This window comes from Triturus cristatus, chromosome 4_1 (assembly GCF_964204655.1).
Source record: "Triturus cristatus chromosome 4_1, aTriCri1.1, whole genome shotgun sequence".
Taxonomy (NCBI): Eukaryota; Metazoa; Chordata; class Amphibia; order Caudata; family Salamandridae; genus Triturus; species Triturus cristatus.
In genome coordinates, this window is record NC_140585.1 from 278764212 (window position 1) to 278790443 (window position 26232).

The 26232-nt window shown below is 46.0% G+C and overlaps 1 protein-coding gene across 6 annotated transcripts in view; it reads right to left on the reverse strand.

The window, feature by feature from the left end:
- HIPK2 (homeodomain interacting protein kinase 2) overlaps positions 1-26232 on the reverse strand; it is a 373824-nt gene that overhangs the window by 45340 nt on the left and 302252 nt on the right. For 3 of the 6 annotated variants that reach the window (XM_085652045.1, XM_085652047.1, XM_085652043.1), the window contains one exon: positions 5520-5659. In XM_085652045.1, the coding sequence (XP_085508171.1) occupies positions 5520-5659 (140 nt within the window). Of the gene's footprint in view, positions 1-5519; positions 5663-26232 lie in introns of all 6 variants that reach the window. The other 3 variants (XM_085652044.1, XM_085652046.1, XM_085652042.1) reach the window with 1 other exon arrangement.

A 26232-nucleotide genomic window follows, 5' to 3' on the forward strand; every position in this document is an offset into this window, starting at 1 on the left:
TCTGTTTCTATGTGTGCAGCACACATAGAAACAGCCAAAGGCCATTGACTGTTCTTGTGCAGGAAGGTGACCATTCCTGCACATAAACAATCAATAAACAATGATGTTTTGCACACATAGAAGTTTCAAAATGCCATTTCAGATTGTTTATGTGCAGGAAGGAACACCATCTTGCACATAAACAATCTTCCCTTACAACGCAGGCACCCTTGCATTATGGTGCAAGGGTGTCTGCGTTGGTGCTAGGAGGCTAAAATTAGCGCCAGCACAGGGGGAAACGCATGGCTGCAAATACGATGCAGCTCTGCGTTTTAGGAGTGGCAGAGCGCGGAGTTAAGCCAAGGTGGCTAACGCCACGCTCCACCACTTCCTAATAAATATGCCCTTTAGAGTACGAAGGTGCTAAAACTTTGACTTGCGCATGGATGTTCCTATACTTTTCCAAAAAGGTGTGGCAGTTGTTTAGAAGAATTTTGGAGTCAGACATGGAGTTGATAGGGTGAGAGATGAGTACAAGCATTAGGCTGTCTATGGAGACGTCTTTGAAGGATCAAAAATTATGGTCTTCTCTTTTGTGTTGACCTTAGTTTGTTGGTAGGACATTAAGCAGGGAGAGAGTGATGGCAAAGTGATAGGTTCCATCTAGGAGACTGGGTGGTTTTCAATGAATTGTTGGAGATGTAGAGAAGACAAGATTGCGAATGTGCCCTTTGGAATGTGCTGGCTGTGTAACATTCTTTACCATATTGCATGTGTCCACGAGGTTGAGGAGGGTGTTTCTTGTTTTATTTTTAGCTTGCATTGTCTGGGAGATTGAAGTCATTCAAGAGGGTGGTGTGGGCATATTGGATGGATGAGGTGAAAGGGAGAACTGAGAATTCATCAATGAAATATCTGTTCTGGGTGTAGGCCTGTAGATGTGTTGGAAGATGGCAGCATGAGTTGCAGAGAGTGCCAATGGTATTCCAGCAGTGCCATGGAGTTGATAGTTACCGGCTTGCCTAAGGTGCAGAATCAGGAGGACTTATGGATGATGCAGTATTATTATAGCCACAGTTCACACAATGAATGCTGTAGCCTGTGGGAAGTAGAATGCCTAGGATATGTGAGGATGTGGGCATCAGTTACGTTTCAGGGATGAAGAGGACGTCAGGATTGTGAAAGGAGATGAGCTCTTCGATGTGTGGTGCTTGGAGTACTGCAGAGCAAGCGTTAATGATCATGAATTGGAATGTGTGTTCTGTAGGTTGAGGGTGTGGGATATGTACAAAGTTGGGTCTATGTGTTGTCTGAATGCTATGTGAGTGTTTGGGTCATCTAGGTCTGGGTGTGATTGAAGGGACTGGCAGTATGTCATGCCGGGTCATGCACTTGATTATATCCTACTTTGTAAGTTTCAGTGAAAGAGAGGTTCTTGACCTAGGCCATTCCTTGCCCTTATAAACTCAAACAGATGATACCCTTGTCTGTGGTTGCCTTTAACAAATCCAAAGAAGCAATGAGATGCCCCTCTGGGCAGTTCGCCCATTTGCTGCAATTGCAGACTCTATGTCGGCGGGCCGATGGAGGATGCCAATTTATGAGCGATCTGTATAGTGAAGGACATTTTTTAACCCGTAAAGAAGCACAAAACGAGTTTGGGCTAGGACCCGGTCAATTTTTACAATATGGTAAAATATCAAGTGTCGCACAGGAGTTATGACGTAATTTCTCGGCTGAGCGACCAGTTACTAACGTCCTCAGAATTATAGAGATGGCACAAGGAAAGCGACTTGTTTCCCATTTATATAGGGCACTTAGAGAGGACCTTCCAAGTGAACCGCTGGGCCTTCACCAGAAAAGGGAGGTGTTAATGGAAGAGCCCCAGATGGAGGCTGAATGGCGAAAGGTACATGCAGGGGTGTACAAGGTTAGCACAAATGCTTGCTTCAAATTACTCCACTAAAACGTTATACATCTGGTGTACTTAACCCCTCGTACACTCCATATAATATATCCCAATCGGGCGGACTGTTGTCCTCGAAGTAATAAACGAGAGGCGGACTTTATTCATATGATCTGGCTCTGTCCCACTCTACGGTCCTTTTGGGACAAGTGTAAGCGCAGTTGGAGGTGGCCATGGGGTGGATCATCTCCCGTGACATTAAAATAGGGCTGCTACCAGAACCCAAAAATAATACAACGAGCAGGCTTTTTGTAAACATGGGACTGGTGCTGGCTAAGAGACGTATTGTGATCGCTCGGATGCAGCCACACCCTCCGAAGTATTCAGACTGGTTACGGGATACGAATGAATGGGCAACAGCAGAGCTGGTCCGGTTGAAATTTGTGAGGAAGGACGAAAAAGCTGAGGACGATAGACTTGCCTGGGCAACCATAATAACAGATCTTCATAAAGATCCGGATCAGATCACACAACAAAATACAGTGGGGGAAAAGAATGCTGTAGTTATTTGGGAACTTGGGGTATTTGGGGACCAAAAAGTTGGAAAAAGTAATAGAATATGGATTCCTGGGGACGTGGTTTGAGAGAAGCTTGCAATAGCATACCCAGCTTGACGCACTAAAACTGAGGACAGCGACCTCAGTGAAGGGTTTAAAAAGATTTAATAGTGTGTATGGTGAAATGTCCGACAGGCGGGTTCTAAAAGCTTACTCTGCAATGGTTCCACCCCAATTTTTGTATGGCGCAGAGTTCTTTACTTGAGTAGCAAAAGTTGGTGGGTATTGGAGGAGGGAAATAGCCTGAAAAATCTATTCTCTCTGCCTAAATCGTCAATGGTACAGGCAGCAAGACTAGAACTGGAATTACCTCATGGGGCATAACAGCTTGCATGGCACTACTACACTTTTGGCAACGTTTGGGTTCGGGTGATGAACACAAAATCTCACAATGGTGTAGGAATGAAATTGTAAATAATGAGCTAAATTGGGCAAAAGAGACCAGAGACATTGTCAATAAAGCGTGTAGTATGTTAAAGCTTAAGCTGTGCCCCCAGTCCCTTCAACTCAAGATAGACAAGAGGGAACTTAGGATCCTGGGAAAAGAAACATCTCGAGTACAGGACAAAGATTACATCTTGAGGAAAAGCTCAGTTCTCCATATGGCCACAGCGTGGCAAATGGAACTACACTTCCCCTATATTGACAGGCTACCTAGCTGCTCGTTAAGGCGAGAAGTGTTAAGGCTAAGAATTGGAGTAAACCCATGTTATCCAAACAAAGGGGTTCAAAGTTCCATGATAAATAATAAAGGAAAATGCACCTGCACCTTAGGAACAACATGTGATATCATACATATTTTATTAGATTGTCAGAAGTTTTTAGAGATTCGAAGAGAATTTTTATGTATGATTTTTAAAAAGTATGATATTAAAAATAGGACGCAAGCAGTAAACCTTTTAGTGGAAATGATTAACTTAGACATAGCTTGTGCCATGGGAAAATATATTTTAAAAAGTTAAAGAGTTCCTTAAATGTATTGAGAATTGAGATGATCAGGTGTTATATGTACGAGGAGCTATGTGGATAGAAACACACTACCTTTGAGGAGATTAAAATGAATTTGTGTGCTTAAGAAATTTAAACTATATATATTTTCTTGTTTAAAAAGTCCTGAGAGATATTGGCTCCAAGAATGTGTATAGATCCATTTTAAAACTTTTATATATCTATTTTATTTAATGCTATGTTAACTATTTGTATACTTTTAGGGTTGTAAAAGACCGAATACATTTTCTATTGAACTGAACTGAACTGAACTGAATGCTGTAGTTGAACCTAGTAGTAACCGGAATGGCCACACACCGACTCCCGAATGACGTAGATATGGTAGGCATACTGGTAATCATAATAAGTGGATTTGCTCTCATTGTAAGGGCAAAGGAAAGGAAGGAAGGTGGGAGGGTGCGTTCATTGGTTGAGGTTTTCTCTTTATCTCTATAAAATGTAGAATTATCTGCTGGCAAATTAAGGAGAGAAATTCTATGATGTTTTATGATGTTGTCAGTTGAAATTATATGGACATGTAACATTATTCTGTATAAGCCAAAGCCTGACATGCGTATAATACTGTATAACGTGGATATGTGCCATGATGCGGAATGTATACCACATTTTGAAATGCCAATAAAAAATGTATTACAAAAAAAAAATCCAAAGAGGCGTTGCCCCTGTCTGAGTCCGCCTGTAGCTGGGGACGTCTGAGCAATGGGATGCCCTGATGAGATGATTGAATTTGGGAAAAAGAAGGAAGTGAAGTCACTTCCTACGCAGATGGATGATGGGAAGTATAGCGATGTCACTTCCTTTGGAAATGGGTGATGGGAAATGAAGTCCTATTGACTGGGTTCTTCTCTTAGAGATGGTTTTGATAGGAAACTAGTAATGTCACTTCCTATGTAGCTAAATGATGGTTTAAAAAATGGATTTGGCAGAAGCTAGTGCTGTCACTTCAAGTGAAGATGGATGACAGGAAATGTAGTTATGTAATTTCCTCTGGAGATGGATGATGGGAAATGCAGTCCTCTTGACTGGCTTCTTCTTTTAAACCCAGCTTTGGCAGGAAACCACTGATATCAATTCCTGTGCAGATGGCTTATGTAAAATGCAATGTCACTTCCTGTGAGATGGAGCATGGGAAATGAAGTGTTCTTGCCTGGCAGCTTATTTTAAAGATCGTCTCTAGTAGGAAACTAGTGATGTCACTGCTTGTGCAGATGGATAATGGGAAATGCAGTGAGTGCATTTCCTGTAAAGTTGAATGATAAGAAATTAAATCCTCTAGCCTGTTATCTTCTCTTAAAGATTGTCTTCTGCTGGAACCAGTGATGTCACTTTCTGTGTAGATGGATGAAGGGATACGCAATGATATCGCTTCTTGTGGAGCTAGATGGTGGGATATTCAGTCCTTTTACCTGCCTTCTTCTTTCAAATATGATTTTGGTGGAAACCAGTGATTGTCACTTCTTGTGCAGATGAATGATGGAAATGCAATTACTTAATTTCCTGTGGAGATGGACGGTTGGAAAATGTTTTGTTGTATACCATTGAGCGCTTCAGGATTGTCAAATAACATTGACACAAAGGTGTGCAAGAAATTCTTCAAATGCCATTTTCAGTCCTTTTAAGTATTCCTAGGAACCGAACATTATTTGTCTATGATCTATCTTCCAGACTGCATAGCTTGACATTGAGCCTTTTCTGTGTTGGCGTTATTTCATTGATCAAGGCACTATGACTGGTAGCTGCATCTTATGTGGCCATCCAAAATACATGTTCATTTATAGCAATGTTCACTTTCATGCTAATTTTATTTAATGGATGCCATGGCAAAACTGTATTCAGTTGTATTTTTGCTTACATTAGCATAACTAATAAATAGAGACAGTGGGTTGTTAAGGGTTACATAGTGATAAAATGCTGACAAGGAGGCCTGTGTGACATATGTTGAGGCCCTGAACTTAATAATGAGGCACTGAAGAAAGATGCATAAGAAAACACAAGAACATACTCATTACCTCCAGTCTGACAGCTGCTGAGTCCCTGCTATGGACTCTGGGATTACTGCTGTATGTTGGACAGAAGTGTGCGTAGCCACTCCAGTCAACTGCTGCCAAGTTGGGGGTAGCAGAATCTGCTGGGTACCACTGGGCCATGCCTGCTGTGAAAGATGATAAGAGGTTAACAAGGTATAACAATATGAAAAGGTCCATATTATTTTTTCTCGAAAACATTTCTTATAAACCCATATGTACCTGCATGACAAATGAAGTGACTAATTCTAATGCTGAATGAGCCAGCTCTACTACCTTCAGATATAAACACTATGACAGAGAAGATGAACAAATCTCTACTACTGTAAGGTTGAACCAACACTTACAGCAAGGAGGTTGGACCATTTACAACTGAGGAGTTGAATTAACTCTCCACGTAGCCAGCAAACCCAACTTCAATACCAAGGAACTTGGCTTACAGTGACAATGAGGGGCTGGACAAACTCTACCACTGAGGATTTGCAGCAATTATCATTGAGGTATTGGCCGACTCCACCAACGTGGACCAAGGCTGAGTCTAACATTGAGGAACTTTATCTTCAGAAGGAGGAGATGCACTAACTGTACCACTGACGAGCAGAGATAATTATAGCATCAAACAATTGGCTCCTAGTACCTCTGTTACACTTATTCCTTCTTGCCCCTGCGGCCCTCATTACTTTCTCTTACTACTGCTTGCTCCAGTATTGGAACTTTCATAGATTCATGTGCTTGAATCAGTGCGAGATGCGAGTCTCCGGTACATTTAAAAAGTAATGTTACAATAGACATAGAGGTTAAATGCCTAAGGACTCATTATTTAGTAACATATCTAAGTCCTTATTTAAAAAGGACCAAACTTAAGAAAACAACCAATCAGCTGACACCACCCTCTAGAACCTTCCTGAAAGGAGCTTCAGTCCGTCATATTTTCTACTTCACGTTGTGCTAGGGAGTCTCCAGTGAGCTTTTTCCTCATAACTTTTGAAATATCTTTGTCTTCAGTTTTTCTCTAGGATTCAAGGTATTTTTTTTCCCCTAGATATGTTTATTCGATTTTTTACAGCTTACAATCTGAGATAGTACCATCACATCATCCCACGCAGGGGATCAGAAAGCTTCAGCAGGACCATAACAGATGAACAAGGTGCATTGCTCAATATAAACCAGCTCCTTTTCTTGTTGAGTGGCCCGAGTGGTGAATACAGTTTCTAAACATAATGGAGCTTGAAATGAGTTCTTTCTGGGGCAAGATGCGAGCAGGCAGTTCTACAGAAAGCTCAACTTCCTTCTGCAACGGAAGCTTCCCCAAGTCGTCCAATTGGAGTGTGTTACATGAAATGAACATAAATCATGTACCAACTTATCCCAAACGTGAGATAAGATAAATAAAGGACAAGAACCCCCCCCCCCCAATACCCTCCCCCCACCCTACCCATGGTGGCGGCAACACTCATATGACCCTGGGACGCCAATCAAAATTGAAAGAGATGAAGGGCTCTGATGGTGGAAGGACACACAGCCGATGGGAGGCCTCTTGAAAGGAAGGAGACTAGGGGTCCCCATTTAAATTCAAAGTTCTTATAGTTATCACTGAAAATGTCAGACATACGCTCTAGGCTCAGCAGTTTCCATAGGCGAGAGTGCCAGAGGGAAACAGCCGGAGCCTCCTTCCTCTTCCAGGCGGCTGCCAAAGTAATCTTAGCCACCCCAATGCAAAGCCACATAATAATTTTATCAGCTCGAGTCTGGTGTTCTAGAGAAGAGTCACGAAGCCCCAAAAGGACACCCGCCATGGTAGTGGGGATGGGATAACCCAGCATGTCTTTTATATGTGCCAGAATTTCTTCCCAGAAGGGGCGGATAGTCGGGCAATCCCACCATATGTGTTGAAAGTCCCCAAGTAATCCGCACCCTCTCTAACATCTATCAGAGGTGGCGGGGAAGATCTGCTGAAGTTTGGATGGATGCAGGTACCAGTCCATCATGGTCTTCAGGTGCGCTTCCCTGAGTTCCGTGGAGTGATTGAGTTGTGCAATATCAGTCCATAGGTGTGTCCATTCCTCATCAGAAATAGGACGGTGAATCAAGTCTATCCACATGGACATATATCGGGGGCGTGGGGATAGAGTGGTTTTAAGCAGGAAGCTATATATAAACAAAATCACCCCTTTCATAGAAGTAGTCTTGGTGAGGAAGGTCTCAAATTTTGTGAGAGGCCAGGTGGCTGCCTCCCGTACCTGAGGAGTAAGGGCCCAATGCATCAATTGAGTATAGTGGTATCTTTCTGTTTTCTCTAGTTCATAGTCCCGTTTACAGTTATCGAAAGTGAGAGGGTCAAAGTTATGGAACAAGTGTGTCAGAGCTAAGCAACCTCCCCTTCTCCAGGCGTCAAAGGGTCCCTCATGTAGGGCCGGGGGAATGCTGGGTTGAAGTGGATCGGAGTAAATGGAGAGGGGAACGAAGTCCACCTATCGTCACCCACGACTGAGTCCCACACTCTTAGGGTGGTACGTGTGGGGGTGCTAATGTAGGTATTCTGAGGTCTGTCCTTTCGATGGCGCCACACCAAGTCCCAAATAGTCCTCCCCGTCACGCTACGATCCATATGTAACCAATGTTTCTCGGATTCCTGTTGTGACCATTCAACCAAGACTCTCAGTCCAACTCCCCCATCTGTGCGAGAGCGGCGCAGTAGAGACTAAGAAAAGCGAGCACGTCCCCCCTGCCAAATAAAGCGTAGGATCATGGCCTTCACTCTTCGAAAGAAGTCACTCTCCAGTTCAATGGGTAAGGCCTGAAATAAATAGAGGAGCTTGGGCAGGAGGGTCATTTTCACGCGTGTATGCGGCCTAACCATGACAGGAAGAGAGGTTTCCATTTCGTGAGTTCTGTTTGAATGTGTGCAAGGATGGGGGGGAAATTGGCAGAATATAGCCCCTCAACTCTTGGCGTGAGTTGAACCCCCAGATATTGGATGGAAGAGGTAGCCCACGGTAGTGGAGTAAGAGACTGAAGCCTGAGGACTTCTGCATGCAGGAGGGTAAGGTTGAGTATATACGATTTGCCTACATTAATTTTACACCCTGACACTAGTTCAAAACGCTCAAGTTCCGACTGTAAGTGCGGGAGGGACGTAGCGGGCACAGACAGGGACATAAGGACATCGTCCGCGAACAAGGATATTTTATGGGATTCCCCCGTGAATGGTAATCCCTGAATATCGGGGTTAGTCCTGATCGCTAGGGCTAATGGTTCTATGCTGAGAGCAAAAAGTAAAGGTGAAAGGAGACACCCCTTTCGTGTGCCTCTAGAGTGGTGGAAGGAGGATGATTGTATCCCGTTAATCACCACCCTAGAGCGGGTGTGACGGTAGTTAGCTCTAATCATATTGAGAAATTTAGGCGAAAATCTGAATGCTGTAAGTGTGTGGAATAGGAATACCCAATCAACCCTGTCGAAGGCCGTCTCGGCATCTAAACCTACTAAGACCGCAGGGATTTGGCGTCTGTTGGCCTTTTCTATCAGGTGTATGATTCTACGTGTATTATTGTGTGTTTGACGTCCTTTGATAAATCCCGACTGGTCCGGGTGTATGAGGTCGGGAATGAGGTCATTTAGGCGTTTGGCTATAATTGAAGAATACAGTTTAGCGTCAAGATTCAATAGAGCAATCGGCCTATAAGAGGCGCAGCGCTGGGGACCTTTCTCCAGTTTGGGTATCACTGAGATCACAGCTTCGGACATGGTGCCGGAGGACGCGCCTTCCTCTGCCATTTTGTTAAAGAGACGTGCAAGGTAGGGGGTAATGCCGGGGGCAAATGTCTTATAAAAAAGGGCGGTATAGCCGTCCGGCCCGGGAGCTTTGTGGGGCTTCAGGCCTTTAATTGCCATGGTGACATAGTCTATGGTAATAGGAGCGGTGAGCAAGTCATTCCATGCAGCGTACACCTGGGGCAGGGGCAGTGATTGGAGATAATCCTGTTGGGCGTTCGAATCTAAGGTTTCCCCAGAGTATAGGTTTCCATAAAAAGAGCCAAAGATCTCAGCTTTGTCCTCGTCTCTATGCGCAAGTTCCCCCGATGGACCCCAAATGCCACCTATATATTCTATCTCTCTTTTATCTTTTAATTGTCTGGCAAGATGTTTACCAATTTTATTTGCCCTGGGTGTATGATAGGTGCCGTAGTATGAGAAGTGTGAATTCCGCCCTGTTATTATAAATGTCCCTGAGTTTACCTCGGAGCGCTGTGATATTGCGTAGCATTTGCCTTGTGGGGTTCGCTTTATGGGTGCGTTTAAGAGAAGTCAGTTCAGTTTCCAATAGCTCTCTCTCGCTAGTGCGCTGCCTATTCAGTGCTGCGTTGAGGGCAATACACTCCCCCCGAAGAACAGCCTTCAGTGTATCCCAGGTGGTAAATTCCGCGGTGTCTTCTGGCCTGTTTGTAGCGAAGAATTCAGTAATGGTTCCCCTTAATTTGGTATAGGATTCCTTGTCTCGAATAAGCGACGGTGGAAAGTACCACCTGGGGGTAGTCGGGGCGTTCCCAAACTAATTGAGACAAACAGAGAGTAGGCTATGGTCGGATAGCGAGAGCAGGAAGATCTTGGCGTCCTGTAATGCACCTTGCAGGGACTGAATAATAAAGATGTAATCTAGCCGGGAGTATGTACGATGGACATGCGAGTAGAACGTGTAGTCTCGGGTTAGCGGGAAAAGAGTGAGCCAGGTGTCTAGAAGGCCCAAGTCATGTATGCGCTGTTGTGTCTCCACGGAAAAGGAGCCCATGTCCGAACGCTGTGTGTACGTACTGTCCAAGTCTTTCTGCCATATCAAATTAAAATCGCCCATGAGGATCAGCGGACCTTCTGCAAAGTCTGTTAATTTCCTCAAAAATGTGTGTAGGAAAATAGTCTGACCAGTGTTGGGGGCATATATTGCCGCAAAAGTGCAGACCTCACCTCTTAGGCGCCCTTTGATCATAACCAGCGACCATCTCTATCACTCTGAACTCTCAGCGGTTGTAATTGTATGGAAGAGCGAAACATAATAGCCACACCCCTGTGTTTCGTGTGGGCCGAGGACCTATAAATTAGTGGAAAATGTTTGTGTCTGAGACGCGGGTATTCGGCTCTAGCTAAGTGCGTCTCTTGTAGAGCCACTGTGTCGAGGTGGTGGTCAAGAATGTATTTCCATACTTTGTGGCGTTTTTGGGGGGAGTTAAGACCTTTAACATTCCAAGTTCCGATAGTAATCGGCATTTTATCACAGGGAAAAAACTACATCTCTCCCCAAGCCCCGAAAGCCCCAACTTGTCGCCGCTCCCAATATGTCCCCCTGCGGTAGTGTAAGACCAGAGCACGCCGACTGTGCTTTCCCAGAAATTAGAGGTCCCCCCAAAAGCAATTGTTAAAAAGCCACCACTAAAACCCTCCCAGACCCACCCTGTAATCCCTAGAAAAATGAGAACAAACAAAAACAAGTATACAATACGAACAGTACTTTTGGTCCCCCTGTGGGGCCGAAGTGACCGCCCTGGAGACCATGGGGGACAGCAGGTCCGAGGACCCCGTCCACACCCGTCCCGGCGTAAAGTTCAATCAGAAGCATATTTGTGCGGCTCATAGAAGAAAAAAAAAAAAAAAATGGCCAACCTTAATGAAAGCCCATGCCTAGAAAACCGCATCAATAAGTCATCTCTATTGGCAAGTAAAATATTTAGCAACATCGTGGATCACAGCCTGTATCTAAAAGCAATAAAATCCTCGACTGTTAAACCCACTTTACTATAGACAAAAGGAAGCAACATCGGTCTTACTTATAAAGTCTGCAATGTTCATGATCTCTCCTCCTCCATAGAAAGTGTCCGACGCCTCAGGAACAGGGGCAGCAGCGGGGCTCAGGAGTAGAACATACCTGGCACTCCCAGTAGATGCTGGCCCGTTGTTGTGTATCATCGAAGGATTTTAGAGACGTCAGCCAGTACGGCGGGTATGCAGGAGGCTGTGATGCTCAGCCCACGGCGCACCCAAAAAGCGATCAATGCCGCCCTCTGCGCGACCCAACAGACCATGCTGAGGTTGGCGGAGCTCCTCGGGTAGATTCTCCAGTTTTGCCTTGGGAGGGGACATCCTCTTCAGAGGGAATGCCCAGAAGATCCAAGCCTTCCTGTAGGTCGGTGATATGGCGTCGTTTGTTCTGAAATTCAAAGCTGAGCCCAAATAGATAGGTCCACCTGTACCTGATCCGTGCCAGCGTAGACGGTGCGACATCCTGATAGATGGTGCAGGAATAACCTTGAAATGCGACGGAATCTTTCGCCCTGGCTGCCTGGAGAAATGCCTCCTTGACTTTATAGGAGTGGAATTTTGCCAGGATGTCGCATGGCAGTTTCTTCGCTCCGTGTTGTAGAGCCCCCACTCGATGAACTCTGTCCAATTTTGTTTTAAGAGTCTGTGGTGTCAGAATCTCCGAAAAGAGACCTACCAGGTCAGGCCCCTCCACGCCCTCCTCCAGGTCCCTGATTCGTATGTTCTCCCTCCGCGCTCTGTTCTCGAGGTCTTCCGCCTTGAGTTGCGACTGGTGGAGCTTATCCTTAAGTAATCGCACATCGTCCCGGAGCTCAGTAGAGAGTTGCTCCTGTTCATGGTGGTGTGCCTCGAGGTCAAGGACTCTAGTGGCTACAGAGTCCACATCTTGTTGCAAGGAGGACAAGCATTCCGAAAAGTCTGATCGCAGTTGATCAATGGAAGATTTAATGTCTTGGCTGATGTCACTGCGTAGTTCAGATTTGAAGTCTTTGAACATGGTTAAGAGTTCCGCCTTCGTAAGAGCCATTGCTGCAGAGCTTGCGTCTCCCCGTAGCGTAGATCATTTTTCTGCAGTCGAAAAGGAATCTGAGACCTTATTTGGTGTCTTGCTCGTTGTCTTCTTAGGCGGCATATGGCTGTAACCTTCAGAGTCGTGCCGGCGTATCCAGAATGTAGTGTGCTAGGTTCGAGCTGGGAAGCGTCATGAGGTGTGGCCTGAATTGCTGATCTCCGGGACTCGTACCTTGGAACCTACGGAGGATTCCTCTCAGGGATTCAGCTATTCAGTCTCCTGGTGCACAGGGGAGGCCACCGTTGCTAAGTGAGAGCGTGACGATCAGGCGTGTTTTAATACCCTTAGTAGGGAAGAGAGCCTTGAGGTATTGCTCCCTCAGCCAGAAGGAGCCAGATATGAGAAACTGCAGCGGGTACAGCAAGATGCCAGACTGCGGCGAGCAGGGTTGCCAGTGCGGGGATCGTGAGCAGTGGTTAACTGGCGCTGGTGGTTTCCACAATTAGGGGGAGATGTGCAAACCTGGTGGTATCAAGCAGTGGTGAGCAGCAGCCCCTCAAGCCTTCAGCGCATTTGCAATTATGCGCCAGCCCCGCGGTGCCTAGTGAAATGTGGAGGCTCTAATTGCAGCGCTTAATGAGCCCTCTGATGCGGAGACAACAGGCGGTTCTGGGCAACCAGCTGCGAGCGCGAAAGATCGCCGTCATTTAGCGAAACACACCTGCCATTTTGAAGTCAGGCACACGCTGGGAGGTGAAGTTCAGCAGAGTTAAGAGAACTAAATTTGCTGTCGCTGTTGCCCCCGGGCCATCCGCTACCTTCGTCTGTATTCTGCTCCTCATATGGGGGTTACTACGTCCTCACCGCCGATATGAAGTCGGGAAGGGCTCCCGTCGCCGCAGGATTCGCGCCGCCATTTTAACCTGCAGTGCCTTCCCCTTCCAAGGCGGCGAAACCAAACGTGGCAGTTCTCACGGCGATCAATGTCCGCCGGTGATCTCCGCCTGTGCCTCACATCTTCACACGCCTGTAGGCTTCGTTTGCTGTGGTTCTATGTTGCCGCAGCCGCTTCTTTCCCCACCGAGACAGCGCGTGAACCGGGAGCCAAGACTACGTCCGTTTGGCCATCTTGCCCAGCCACGCCCCCTCAAGGTATTTTTTAACTATAATTCCTTTGCCTGGGTGAATTCCATAGATTTGTCCATGTCAGACACACCTAAAAAAGGGCTTTTTTTAGGCCCTGTGGTACCTGTGGTGCAGAAAGCAAAGACTGCACATCGATGACCCCATAAAGACTGCCTTTATCCTGATCACAAACCAAAGGACTGTAAGGTATGCCACACCTTTTCATCAAAGACTTTAAAGGACTGTGAGGGGAGGCTGTTATTATGGCTGTGGAGGCTTAAAGACCGTGAGGAACCTGTATCTTCTGAGGAGAGCGAAGGTTCCTCAGGATCCTCCTCAAAAAAGACCACTGGTCTCTCCGGGTCATTCCTCGCAGAAACCTCCAAAGAAGACAAAACCAAAAATCGGGCGAGGATGTAGCCTTACGACTAGAGCACTTGACCTCGAAGCTGGGTAACTGGGTTAGAGTCTCTGCAACATCGCTCAACATCATGTGATTCTGGGCAAATCACTTAATCTCCCCTTGCCTAACAACAAAAAAAATGAATGTGTTCTTCTGAAACGAAACTGGTGCTCGTGTAAAGCGCTCCGATACACGATGTCTCGGGTCTAGTCTGCGCTATATAAAACTCTAAAAAAATTAAATTACAATAAAAAGCCTTCAGAGGCTGCTAAAAAAACAAGATCTGCCTTCCAGAGTGTCTCCTTCACATCAGAGTTCGAATTCTGTCACAAAATCCCTCCAGAAATCAGCTTTAGACCCTCCGACTCCTCCTGTGAAGGTAAAACATGCTTTTAAGAAGCCTTCCAACAGCCCAGTCAACAGACAACTCGTACCAGCAGTACCAACGACGACAAGACCTTCACTGACTGTTGTCGGAGTAACTTCTTTGATGACAACCGTCGCCATGGTTTCAGTCTCATCGGCGTCAATTTCATTGCCGACGACGTCTTTGTCGATGAGTCAAGGTCCTTTGTTGTCGACGATAAAGATATCCAGAAAGTCGTTGTCGACGAAGATTCCAACAACGAACATCCCGACGACGAAGATGACGACGAATGCTTTGTCCATGGTGTTGCCTGCGTCGACGACGAGTCTACTGTTGAAGACTCTCCTCGACGATTTCCCCCATTGCCATGGTAGACGGCCTCGGCGACGAGAGATGCGTCATCGACGACGGTGTTGTCATCCACGCCAGTTCCGTCTGGGATATTAATACCAATGCCCGTCGAAGATCCCTCGACGATGGTATGTGTACCGACGACGACCTCGTCGACGACACCAAAGTCTAGACCATGAAAGCTAATTTCCCAGTCAGAATGACACACTCCTTAACTTCTCCTAGTAGGGTTCAAGCATTATTACCAACTCACCTCTTAGATGACGATGATGATTCGAACAAAGACAGCTTGTTTGGGGCTGCACAAGTCCCTTGGAGTTGAACGTTAAATACCAGGAAGACTCCGATGATGATGACCAATTCTATGACCAACAGCCGTACTATTCTGACCAGCGACGTCAGCAGCAACTGCCTCCAGGGATGGTTTGTCTTCCTTCCAATCTGGTAACTGATTTACAATTCATGATGGCGGATTATAAAAAGAGGTTTCCTACGACCACACCCAACTTCTCCTGCTCCAACACTTTCACCATCTCCTGTGGTTCAAACCTCCACCCCTTCCTATGTCTCAAGTGCCTGTGCATCATCTTCTATCCACAGATTAAGAGGAAGAGGGGGAAATATAGGATGTACAATCACGTTCAGACGAGTGGGATGATTACATTATCTCTCCACCAGCGTCACCATCTCCACCTCAAGTAGACTAACCTCCAGAGGATATTGGAGGCTTTCATAACCTCTTGGAGAGAGCAGCCAGATGTTTCGAACTTCCAGTGCCTGCTCATCAACAAGATTGTTTCCTTTACTTTCAAGGAACATTTTAAAAATCGGTCAGGTCTAAGCTCATTATTGACTACATCTGGGATCAGGGCATTAAGATAATTAGAAACACAGCCACAGTTCCACCAGTCTTACCGAGCCTCGACAAAAAATAAAAAGCCGCTGAAGACGCAACTGCCTGTCTCACAGGTCATCCTAGGCCTGATTCAGTAATTTTCCAGGTGGCTCAACGCAGGTCAAAGAACTCATCAGCTCCGCTATCAGCACCTACGGACAAGGAAAGTAGGAGGCTGGATAACATCGGCAAATGCTTTTCCACTATGTCTGCATTGACAGTCAGAGCGTCCAATCAATTCCTTAGCACTGCTAAGGGGGCTACAATAGACAAATGTGGTCAGATATCGCGCCTTACATTAAAGATCTCCCACAAGACATCAAGGAGGAGGCAAGAAAAGTTTAGCTGGAGGGCGAACGCTCCGCTTCAGAATGAATTGATTGTGCGATGGACATCGCTTCCACTGGTTTCCGTCAGTTAGCTGGAGTTGCAGTCTTAAGGCACCAAGGATGGCTCAAGGCCACAACATTCAGGCCAGAAGTCCAGACCAAAATTCTAGATATGCCTTACGATGGACAAGAACTATTCGGTAAGCATATCGATGAAGCCCGTCAGGGAATCAAAAAAGACAAAGACACGGCTAAAGCTTTGGGTACCCTCCAGTATAAAAGAACGCCTTTGTGTGGTGCACGGGGTAAAAGCCAGCCATCCTACAGGGGAGGGTACCAACAATATCGGTATCCTTGCTATACCTCCTCCCGCCAGCAAAACAGGACGCAGTTCGCTCAGAGACAACAGCCTGCGACTGCCTACAATAAATCTTCCTTTCGAGGGAAGACAGGACGACAAAAAGAGTACGCCAGACGACAATGACCTCCCACTTCTGCCGGTTACAATTTCCTCACCACCCCCAAAGTAGGAGGCAAAATTTCACATTATTTCCAAAATTGGAGACAAATTACAACAGATCGTTGGGTCCTAGAACTAGTACAATTCGGCCATTCCCTGGAATTTATACAGCCACCCCGCCCAACACCTCCTCAACCTCTGGCTCACAAGCATTTGCGCCTATTGCAGTTGGAAATAACACCTATGATCCAAAAAGCAGCGATATAACATGTCCCTTTTCAACAAAGGGGGAAAGGTTTTTATTCCCGTTTCTTTTTAGTGCGCAAGAAGACGAAACATTGGAGGCCAATTTTGAGATTTACAAAATCTAAACAAATTCCTCAAGAAACTATCATTCTGCATGGTCACCATTCAGGAAGGCTTACAGCTTCTAAATGGGAACTATTACATGGTATCACTGAATATTCAAGACGCATATTTCCGTTTACCCATACACAAGAAACACAAAAAGTTTCTCAGATTCACTACAGCTGACAGGCACTAGTAGCGGCATATCTCAGACAGCACCATCACCAGGTTTTCCCTTACCACCACGACTGGCTTGTCAAAGTTCCTTGTACAATGCTGCAAAGAAGTCTTCCAAAGCCTGTCTGCAGCTTTTCATCCAATTGGGTCTCACACTAAATCCAGAGAAATCAGTCATACAGCCTTCCGATGACTTACATTCTTGGGAGCTTTACTAGATACTGTTCTGAAGAAAGCCTATCCCACAGTGGAAAGACAACGAAAGCTTCTGACATTGGCAAGCCACGTACAAAGAAGAAGGTCTCTTTGGTGCCCCTAAAATAAATCTCTGCTCTGCAGGATGTCCTCCTGTATTCTTCTGATACCCACGGCCATCTACACATGCGTCCTCTTCAGGAAGCTCTGAACACTTAATGGGTTCAAATAAACGGAAACTTCGACAACATGATTCAAGTGACCCCGCAAACTGTCACCTCCCTATCTAGGTGGACTCATCCTCACCATCTGTCTCAAGGGTTACCTTTCCTTCCACAAGCCTCTTCCCTGGTAATAACAACAGATGCTTCTCTGGAAGGTTGGGGAGCCTTCTTTCAGGAACTTCAGATCAGTGGCAAGTGGCTTCCTCAGCAGAGTCTACACATAAACCTCTTGGAACTAAGGTCAGTTTTTCTAGCTCTACAAGCTTTCCTACCCAGGATACAAAATTCTCTTGTGCTCGCCAGAACAGACAATACTAGGACAATGCACTATCTAAAGAAACATGGAGGAACTTGATCTCTCTCTCTCTCCCAGGAATCGCAACAAATTTGGAACTGGGGAATTCAACACAAAATGTCTTTAAGAGCGGAGTACGTTCCAGGGAAGGAAAATACCATAGCGGATTCACTAAGCAGACTATAGACAACCTGCCACGAGTGAGAGTTAAACCAGAATGCTCTCAACAGAATCTTCTCCCAGTGGGGCGTACCGACTATAGACCTGTTTGCCACAAACGGCAAGGTCAAATGCCAACGCTTCACAAGCTTGCAGCCCCAACAGGGATCTTTGGGGAATGCTTTTTCAATAGCATGGTCCGGCGTATTTGCCTATGCTTTTCCGACAATTCCTCTCCTTCCCAGGGTGCTGAAAAAGATGAAGGCAGAACCTTGCAAAGTAATACTAATAGCACCAACGTGGACTCGCCAACATTGGTTCGCAGAACTCCATCTCTTGTCCTTACGACCGCCGATTCCTCTGAAGCCGTTTCCCACTCTTTTCATGATGAACCAGGGACAAGTTCAACGCCCGCATCCAGGTTCTCTGAGATTATCGGCTTGGCTCCTGAGTTCCAGGAATTTTGAAACTTAAACATTCCTCAAGAGTGCAGAAACATCCGGTCTCATGCTAGAGCCAACAGTACCAACAGAACTTATTCTTTGAAATGAAAGAAATTCTGCATCTGGTGTGGGTCTGCTAGAGTGTATATCCTAAATTCATCTCCGGAAGCAAATTCAGGTTTGGCTCATACTTCGATCAAAGTTCACTTGCCCGCTAACTGCCATTTTCAGAGATCATCTAAGAGTTCTTCCTTTTGGTCAAACAGACTGATAAAACAGTATCTTAAAGGACTATTAAGGACCTTTCCTCCTGTGAAATCTCCGCCTCCTTCATGGCAACTCAATATGGTACTTGCTCAACTTATGAGGCACCCATTTGAACTGTTACATAGAGCTGACTTAAAATTCCTTTTGTGGAAAACTGCTCTTCTTCTAGGTCTTGCATCCACAAGAAGAGGTAGTGAACCTCAAGCCTTCACCATACAGGAACCCTTTATTCAATTTAAACATGATAGGGTGATCCTTCGCACCAACCTGAAATTTATACCTAAAGTCCCATCGGACTTTCATCTTAACAAACCAATCATTTTAAAATCTTTCTTTCCAAATCATCAAACAGCAGCTGAACGAACTCTGCATTCTTTGGACTTGAAACGCTGCCTTAAATTTTATCTGGACAAACCGAAATCTTTCTGCAAGACCTATCAACTTTTTGTAGCTTACAGTTTGCCTAGAAAGTTTTCCCTTAACGAAACAGCGCATATCTAGATGGATCTCTAGTGCTATTCTCTTCTGTCACCAGCAAGCTGGTCAACCCCTACAATCAGGGGTTCATGCCCATTCTACTAGGGCAGTGTCTACATCTATGGAGTTGCTGGCATGTCCCTCTCAGACATTTGTAGAGCAGCAACCTGGTAGACGCGGCATACATTCACTAAGCATTACTGCTTGGATTCCGAATTGATGAAAGATGCTGCGGTGGGACAGGCAGTGCTGAGACATCTGTTTCAGTACAGGTGAGTCTTCCTTCCTTCCCACCAACCTTAATGCTGCACATTTCTCTGTTTTTTCCCTTCTTTATGCCAATGTGAGAACAATCCATTTGCTATTTCATAAGCATATACATGTTTATATTAATTAATACGTATATATATTTCTATTTCATTCTAAAGAAATAGTTCTTTTCACTATTGGTATGCAAGTATATAAGTCATACAATGGTATATGCTCTTGAACATCATATTCCAAGTAGCATCTCTTTCGCTCCATCTAGGTATATTTGACTTTTTGTCAGAGTTCTTTGTTCGTGAACATTGTGATCCCTTAGAGAATAGTGTCTCAGGATTGAATTAATTCAAGTTTTTATTTTTAATTTAGACCATGTGACGAATTTACATATAATCCACACAGACACAATGGCCAATCGTATATTTAAGAATTAACAGTGGCTTAATGAAAGTGCACCAAACTGCCTGGGAGCTCCTATTTCATTTCAAGACTAAAGCATTACATTCACCACCGAGGGAAGTTTCTTTCTAAGCAAGTTTTTCGGGATTACTAATGCAATGACAGGCAAAACTGCTGGGTCACATAAACACAATAGACCAAAGTCGTGACTAGGTATGGTGAGGGCCTTTCACTCTATTAACTCATTACCCACATTTTTTCCAAATAGGCGCTGAGTTAGTTTGATTATAATACATTCTCCCATTTTTTCTGTTATAACTGATTTTTACAGATGTACAGATAAATACGCAGACAAAAAAATCCATTTGCCTGTCTATTTATTTTTAAACATAAATAGTGCCATGTGAGTTATAGAACCTTATACTATGCTGGAGAACATAGCATTTCATGAAGTCTCAACTTACAGCATCTCACCACCGCGGCCCCTCCCCTTGCTCTCACCACTATAGCCCCTTCCCTTGCTCTCACCTCTGCAGCCCCCTTTGCTCTCCCCACTGTAGCTCCCCCCTGCTCTCTAACCTGCCTCCCCTCACTCTCCTCTCTGGCTTTCTTTTGCAACTCTTCTTTCTCCTTGAAACTCCCTTCTGTGCACGTCCTTAAGCCTCTTTTTATTTTCACGTGATCTTCCCACTTCCTCGTGTCTTTTCACTCCGAGTCCTCACACTTCATCTCTCTCTACTCAGCACAACCTTTCTCGCCATCACGGTTTCTGTGCCCCTCCCGTTTAATGTCCGCCCTTCTCTCGAAGCGGCACATTCATATCCTGCGCAGAAACGTCATTATCTCCACGGCTTCCAGAGAGAAAAAACCCACAAGCGGGCCTCTGGTCTAAAAATACAATTGTCTTGGAATTTTCCGCATTCCTGCATCAGAAGAAAGGCTGCCTGTTCCCCTCCCGTCCCCGCGTCTGAACCGCCTCTGCAGAGCCTGGCCGCGGGGCCGGAGCCGACTCACCGGAGAGACCCACGCGAACCCTCCGCGCTAGAAATAGTTCTTGTGTGTAAAATACGGGGCTCGCTTATTCCCCAGAAAGCCGTGCACGCATGGGCCGAGGCTCACTCACTCATTCCTCGTATCACTGGTGCACGCATCGGCCGGGGCTCACCGAGTCTTCACACCCTTGATACATGCACTGGCTGAGGCTCACTCATTCCACATACCACCGTTATATACGCACTGGCCGAGGTTCACTCACTGCTCACATGCCTGATCCGCGCATCGAGCAAGGGCCACTCATTCCTCATACCCCGGATGCGCGCATCGGCCAAGACTCACTCATAACACCCCTGGCTCGGTTTACTCACTCTTCCACGCACCTGATTTCCTCATTGGCCAGGGCTCACTCATTCCTCACACATCGGGACTCAGAGACGTACTCATTCCCCACCCCGGGGGTACACACATCCGCCAAGGCTTTACATTGCTGGTGCATGCATCAAGCGGAGCTCACTCCTTCAGCAAACTGCCAGCACATGCGTCACTGAGAAGGACTCACATTGCATATACACGCATCGGCTGAGACTCGCTTATTCTTCACACCCGTGATACACGCGTGGCTCGCTCGTTTCTCATGGCACTGGTGCATGCATTGGCAAGGCTTTTTCATTCCTCATATCGCTGATTTACAAGCGGATCTACGCATAGGCCAAAGATAGTGAAAAGAACTATTTCTTTAGAATGAATATATATATATATATATATATATATATATATATATATATATATATATATATAAATAAAACACCTACTGGCAGTCGCCAGTAGGTAGATATAGTTAGGACCTATTTTCCATAGGAAATCCGCAACATTCTATTTGGAATAAAGTTGGCGCCGATTGACGAATCTTCGCGAAATTTTCCAAACTTTTGGCCAGCTCCGGTCCACTCCTATCCTGAAAATTTCACGGTGATTCGTCAAGCGGGGGCCGAGAAAAAGGGGGGTCCCAAAACGCGTTTTCCCCATGCATTTTCCCATAGGACCTGTTGACGCAACTACAGCCCTAACTGCTGAACGGAATTACACCAAATTTGGCAAAGAGGTAGTCCTCAGTTCAGACTCGTGCCTTTTGCTTAAATGGTGTAAATCCATATATATATATATATATATATATATATATATATGGATATATAGGCAGCTATGGACACTGTTATTTTGGGACACATTCAGCTTTTACAAAGCCTCCTCCCTCTCTCCACAAGGCACAACAGTGCTCACTGAAGCACATACTGACTCCGCGATCAACACACACCGTTGAAATGTATGCTGGGTTCTGTAGTCTTCCGATGACAGACTGCAGCTGATAACAATCAGAGGTGGAGCCTACTATACTCCCACCAATGGGAGAGCTGGGGAATATTCAAATGGAGGAAACAAGTGTGAACCAGTGCAAGTGGCATCAGAAGAAGGCTAACGCCGAAATGCATCATGCCGAGCACTGTGAATAAATGGCTGCCCTGCAATCCCCGCTGTGTCCTCTGGTCATTTAAAAGAAGTGATCTTTGTTGGATATATATATATATATATATATATATATATATTTTTATATATATATAAATAAAACGAAATGTGCTCATTATTGCTTTTTACTCTGATTCTAGCATGTGAATCTATGAAAGTTCCAATACTGGAGTAAGAAATAAGTTACTTGCCTGTAACTGTAGTTCTCCAGTGTTGGAATCTTTCATAGATTCACATGAGACCCACACGTCTCCCTTGGAAAGGTTCACTTAGTCCTCTCAGTTGTCTCTCTGGGTATGCACAATGCTTGTGAAACTCTGAGGGACTGGAGCTCTTTTCAGGAAGGTTCTAGAGGGTGGTGTCAGCTGATTGGTTGTTTTCTTATGTTTGGTCCATTTTAAATAAGGACTTAAATATGTTACTAAATAATGAGGCCTTAGCCCTTACTTATATGTGTATTGTAACATTACTTTTTAAATGTACCGGTGGACTCCCATCTTGACAACGGGGAATGACTCAAGCATGTGAAACTATGAAAGATTCCAATACTGGAGAACTACAGTTACAGGTAAGTAACTCATTTCTTGCCTGATGTCCTCCTTTTATAACTGGTGCTCTCATTTCTTCCTTTTGCAACTGCTGCCTTCATTCATTTCTAGTACTGCTGCTACACTTATTCCTTGTGCCCCTGCTGCCCTCCTTCCTGTTGTTACCACAAATACACTCATGCCTCCTTATTACCGTCCCTACAATCATTCCTTATTAGCACTGCTGCCTTCATTCCTTCCTAGTACCACTGCTTCATCCATTCCTTCTTACCATTGCAGCCTCTGCCCTTGCTCTCACCACCGCGGCCCCTCCCCTTGCTCTCACCACCGCGGCCCCTCCCCTTGCTCTCACCACCGCGGCCCCTCACCTTGCTCTCACCACCGCGGCCCCTCCCCTTGCTCTCACCACCGCGGCCCCTCACCTTGCTCTCACCACCGCGGCCCCTCCCCTTGCTCTCACCACCGCGGCCCCTCACCTTGCTCTCACCACCGCGGCCCCTCCCCTCGCTCTCACCACCGCGGCCCCTCACCTTGCTCTCACCACCGCGGCCCCTCCCCTTGCTCTCACCACTATAGCCCCTTCCCTTGCTCTCACCTCTGCAGCCCCCTTTGCTCTCCCCACTGTAGCTCCCCCCTGCTCTCTAACCTGCCTCCCCTCACTCTCCTCTCTGGCTTTCTTTTGCAACTCTTCTTTCTCCTTGAAACTCCCTTCTGTGCACGTCCTTAAGCCTCTTTTTATTTTCACGTGATCTTCCCACTTCCTCGTGTCTTTTCACTCCGAGTCCTCACACTTCATCTCTCTCTACTCAGCACAACCTTTCTCGCCATCACGGTTTCTGTGCCCCTCCCGTTTAATGTCCGCCCTTCTCTCGAAGCGGCACATTCATATCCTGCGCAGAAACGTCATTATCTCCACGGCTTCCAGAGAGAAAAAACCCACAAGCGGGCCTCTGGTCTAAAAATACAATTGTCTTGGAATTTTCCGCATTCCTGCATCAGAAGAAAGGCTGCCTGTTCCCCTCCCGTCCCCGCGTCTGAACCGCCTCTGCAGAGCCTGGCCGCGGGGCCGGAGCCGACTCACCGGAGAGACCCACGCGAACCCTCCGCGCTAGAAATAGTTCTTGTGTGTAAAATACGGGGCTCGCTTATTCCCCAGAAAGCCGTGCACGCATGGGCCGAGGCTCACTCACTCATTCCTCGTATCACTGGTGCACGCATCGGCCGGGGCTCACCGAGTCTTCACACCCTTGATACATGCACTGGCTGAGGCTCACTCATTCCACATACCACCGTTATATACGCACTGGCCGAGGTTCACTCACTGCTCACATGCCTGATCCGCGCATCGAGCAAGGGCCACTCATTCCTCATACCCCGGATGCGCGCATCGGCCAAGACTCACTCATAACACCCCTGGCTCGGTTTACTCACTCTTCCACGCACCTGATTTCCTCATTGGCCAGGGCTCACTCATTCCTCACACATCGGGACTCAGAGACGTACTCATTCCCCACCCCGGGGGTACACACATCCGCCAAGGCTTTACATTGCTGGTGCATGCATCAAGCGGAGCTCACTCCTTCAGCAAACTGCCAGCACATGCGTCACTGAGAAGGACTCACATTGCATATACACGCATCGGCTGAGACTCGCTTATTCTTCACACCCGTGATACACGCGTGGCTCGCTCGTTTCTCATGGCACTGGTGCATGCATTGGCAAGGCTTTTTCATTCCTCATATCGCTGATTTACAAGCGGATCTACGCATAGGCCAAAGATCACATGCATTGCTCACATCACTCACACACCTTCAATCATTCACTCCTGACACACTTAAGCCAGCGGGCAGGGCCTTCACACACGAATCAGCACGCGCTCAGGTAGGAGACAAGTTCTTTATTTCATGTCGGGCCCTACGGTTTTAGCCATAGCCCGTTCACTGCCAGGCTGCACCCAGCACACAGACCCCAACATGCTATGCACCATCGCGTCCTCGCAGCTCTACAGCAGGCCTAGCAAGCCCATGCATCACAGGTGCATCACGTCACAACACTATTCTCTCTCCCGAAAGACAGGATAACAGTCATGCCATGTCACGACACCATTCCCTTCCCTTACAGATAGGTAAGATGTCAAGAGATGCAACAATCATCCAGAAACAAGAAAACCCCTCACATCTCTCTTTTCCACAAGCAAAACACATCACACTCACATCACACACACATGCAAGTGCAGGCCTCCGGCAGCAAGCGCGGAGGGTGAAGTGAGATACGGATTCAGGTATCACAAGGGGGACACTATTACCCTACATATTATCGGACCAGTGGAATATGTTTCTGGCGGACTTTTCGATTATAGTTTTCATCTGATCTAGTAATTTTGTGAATTACTTTCAGTGATCTCTGTACCAGGAGTACAAACGATATCAATATATTTGAGCCCTGACGAAGTTAAAATCATTTTTAAACGAAACACGTTGGCTGGTTGTCTATTTAAATGGAAATTTTATGAATATAAATTGAAGAAAGAATAGAAAATATTTTTTAACAACTGAGGATTTGTGGACTACAAAATTTTCGGGTGCACCGTTACATTCTTTCATAAATTCCATTTCTGCTTGGCAGTGGTACCTAACGAGGGCGGGACCCGGAAAAGAGGTGCACCAATTTACGATTGGTTGGAACTTTATGTGAGGTACAGCTATTTGAGTCCGTCGTTGGTGTTTGGTTGTTTATACATGTTCACAAGGACCGCACACTCAGACACACTCACACAAACATACACGCGCGCGAGTGCAGGCCTGCACTACATTATGCCCAACATCCAGTCCTACTAACTGGACAAACCAATTTGATCAAGTGCAAGACGGAAGAAGCACCTAAATCTACATACAGTGCCTCATAATCTGGACAAAAGGGGGTGGTGATGGACGGAGCATCAGAACCAATCAAACACTCACACCCAGTCAACAGATCTGGGTTTGATCCATCACCGTTCTTTAGCCCACTCATAATCTGGAGGCAGCAGAAACATCAGACAGAATGTCACCCATACACAGGATGCAAGACTGAGTTTCTGAAAAAATACAATATTCAAATAGTGGTGTAGTCCAGTGCTGCCACCCACAACACCAGACCTAATCAGTACATTTGATGAAGACTTAAGGCGCCAGGTAAAGTAGCAACTACATACTACAGCCTACATTTATGCCATCTAAAGCGACACCTACAGCAAAATACCGGAAGAACCTGTGACTTCCAGCCACAACTCTAAAGTCTACTACACTTCCTCAACATAAATAAATAAATACAATTAAATAGTTCCTACATCCCTCTCTCATTACCGGTACCAGCCACTGCCAATGGAGAACAACAGGCAGATTGTGCCTCTTAGCAGTGACCTCTAGCGAAGGCCTTATTGGCTCCAAATGTAGGCAGAAGTTCTTCCACTGAGGTGGGATGGGCTAGCCTGCAGGCCCATCTCAGCGATATATTACTCAAACACATGGCCTCTAACTGCTGCAAACCTGTGACAGCTTCAACAACAACTCAGGACACAGCAGTTTCCTCATGATGCGCCATGGCTATTTATGAAGCACCGAGGTTGCTCGAAGCAATTGAGAGGTCATTGA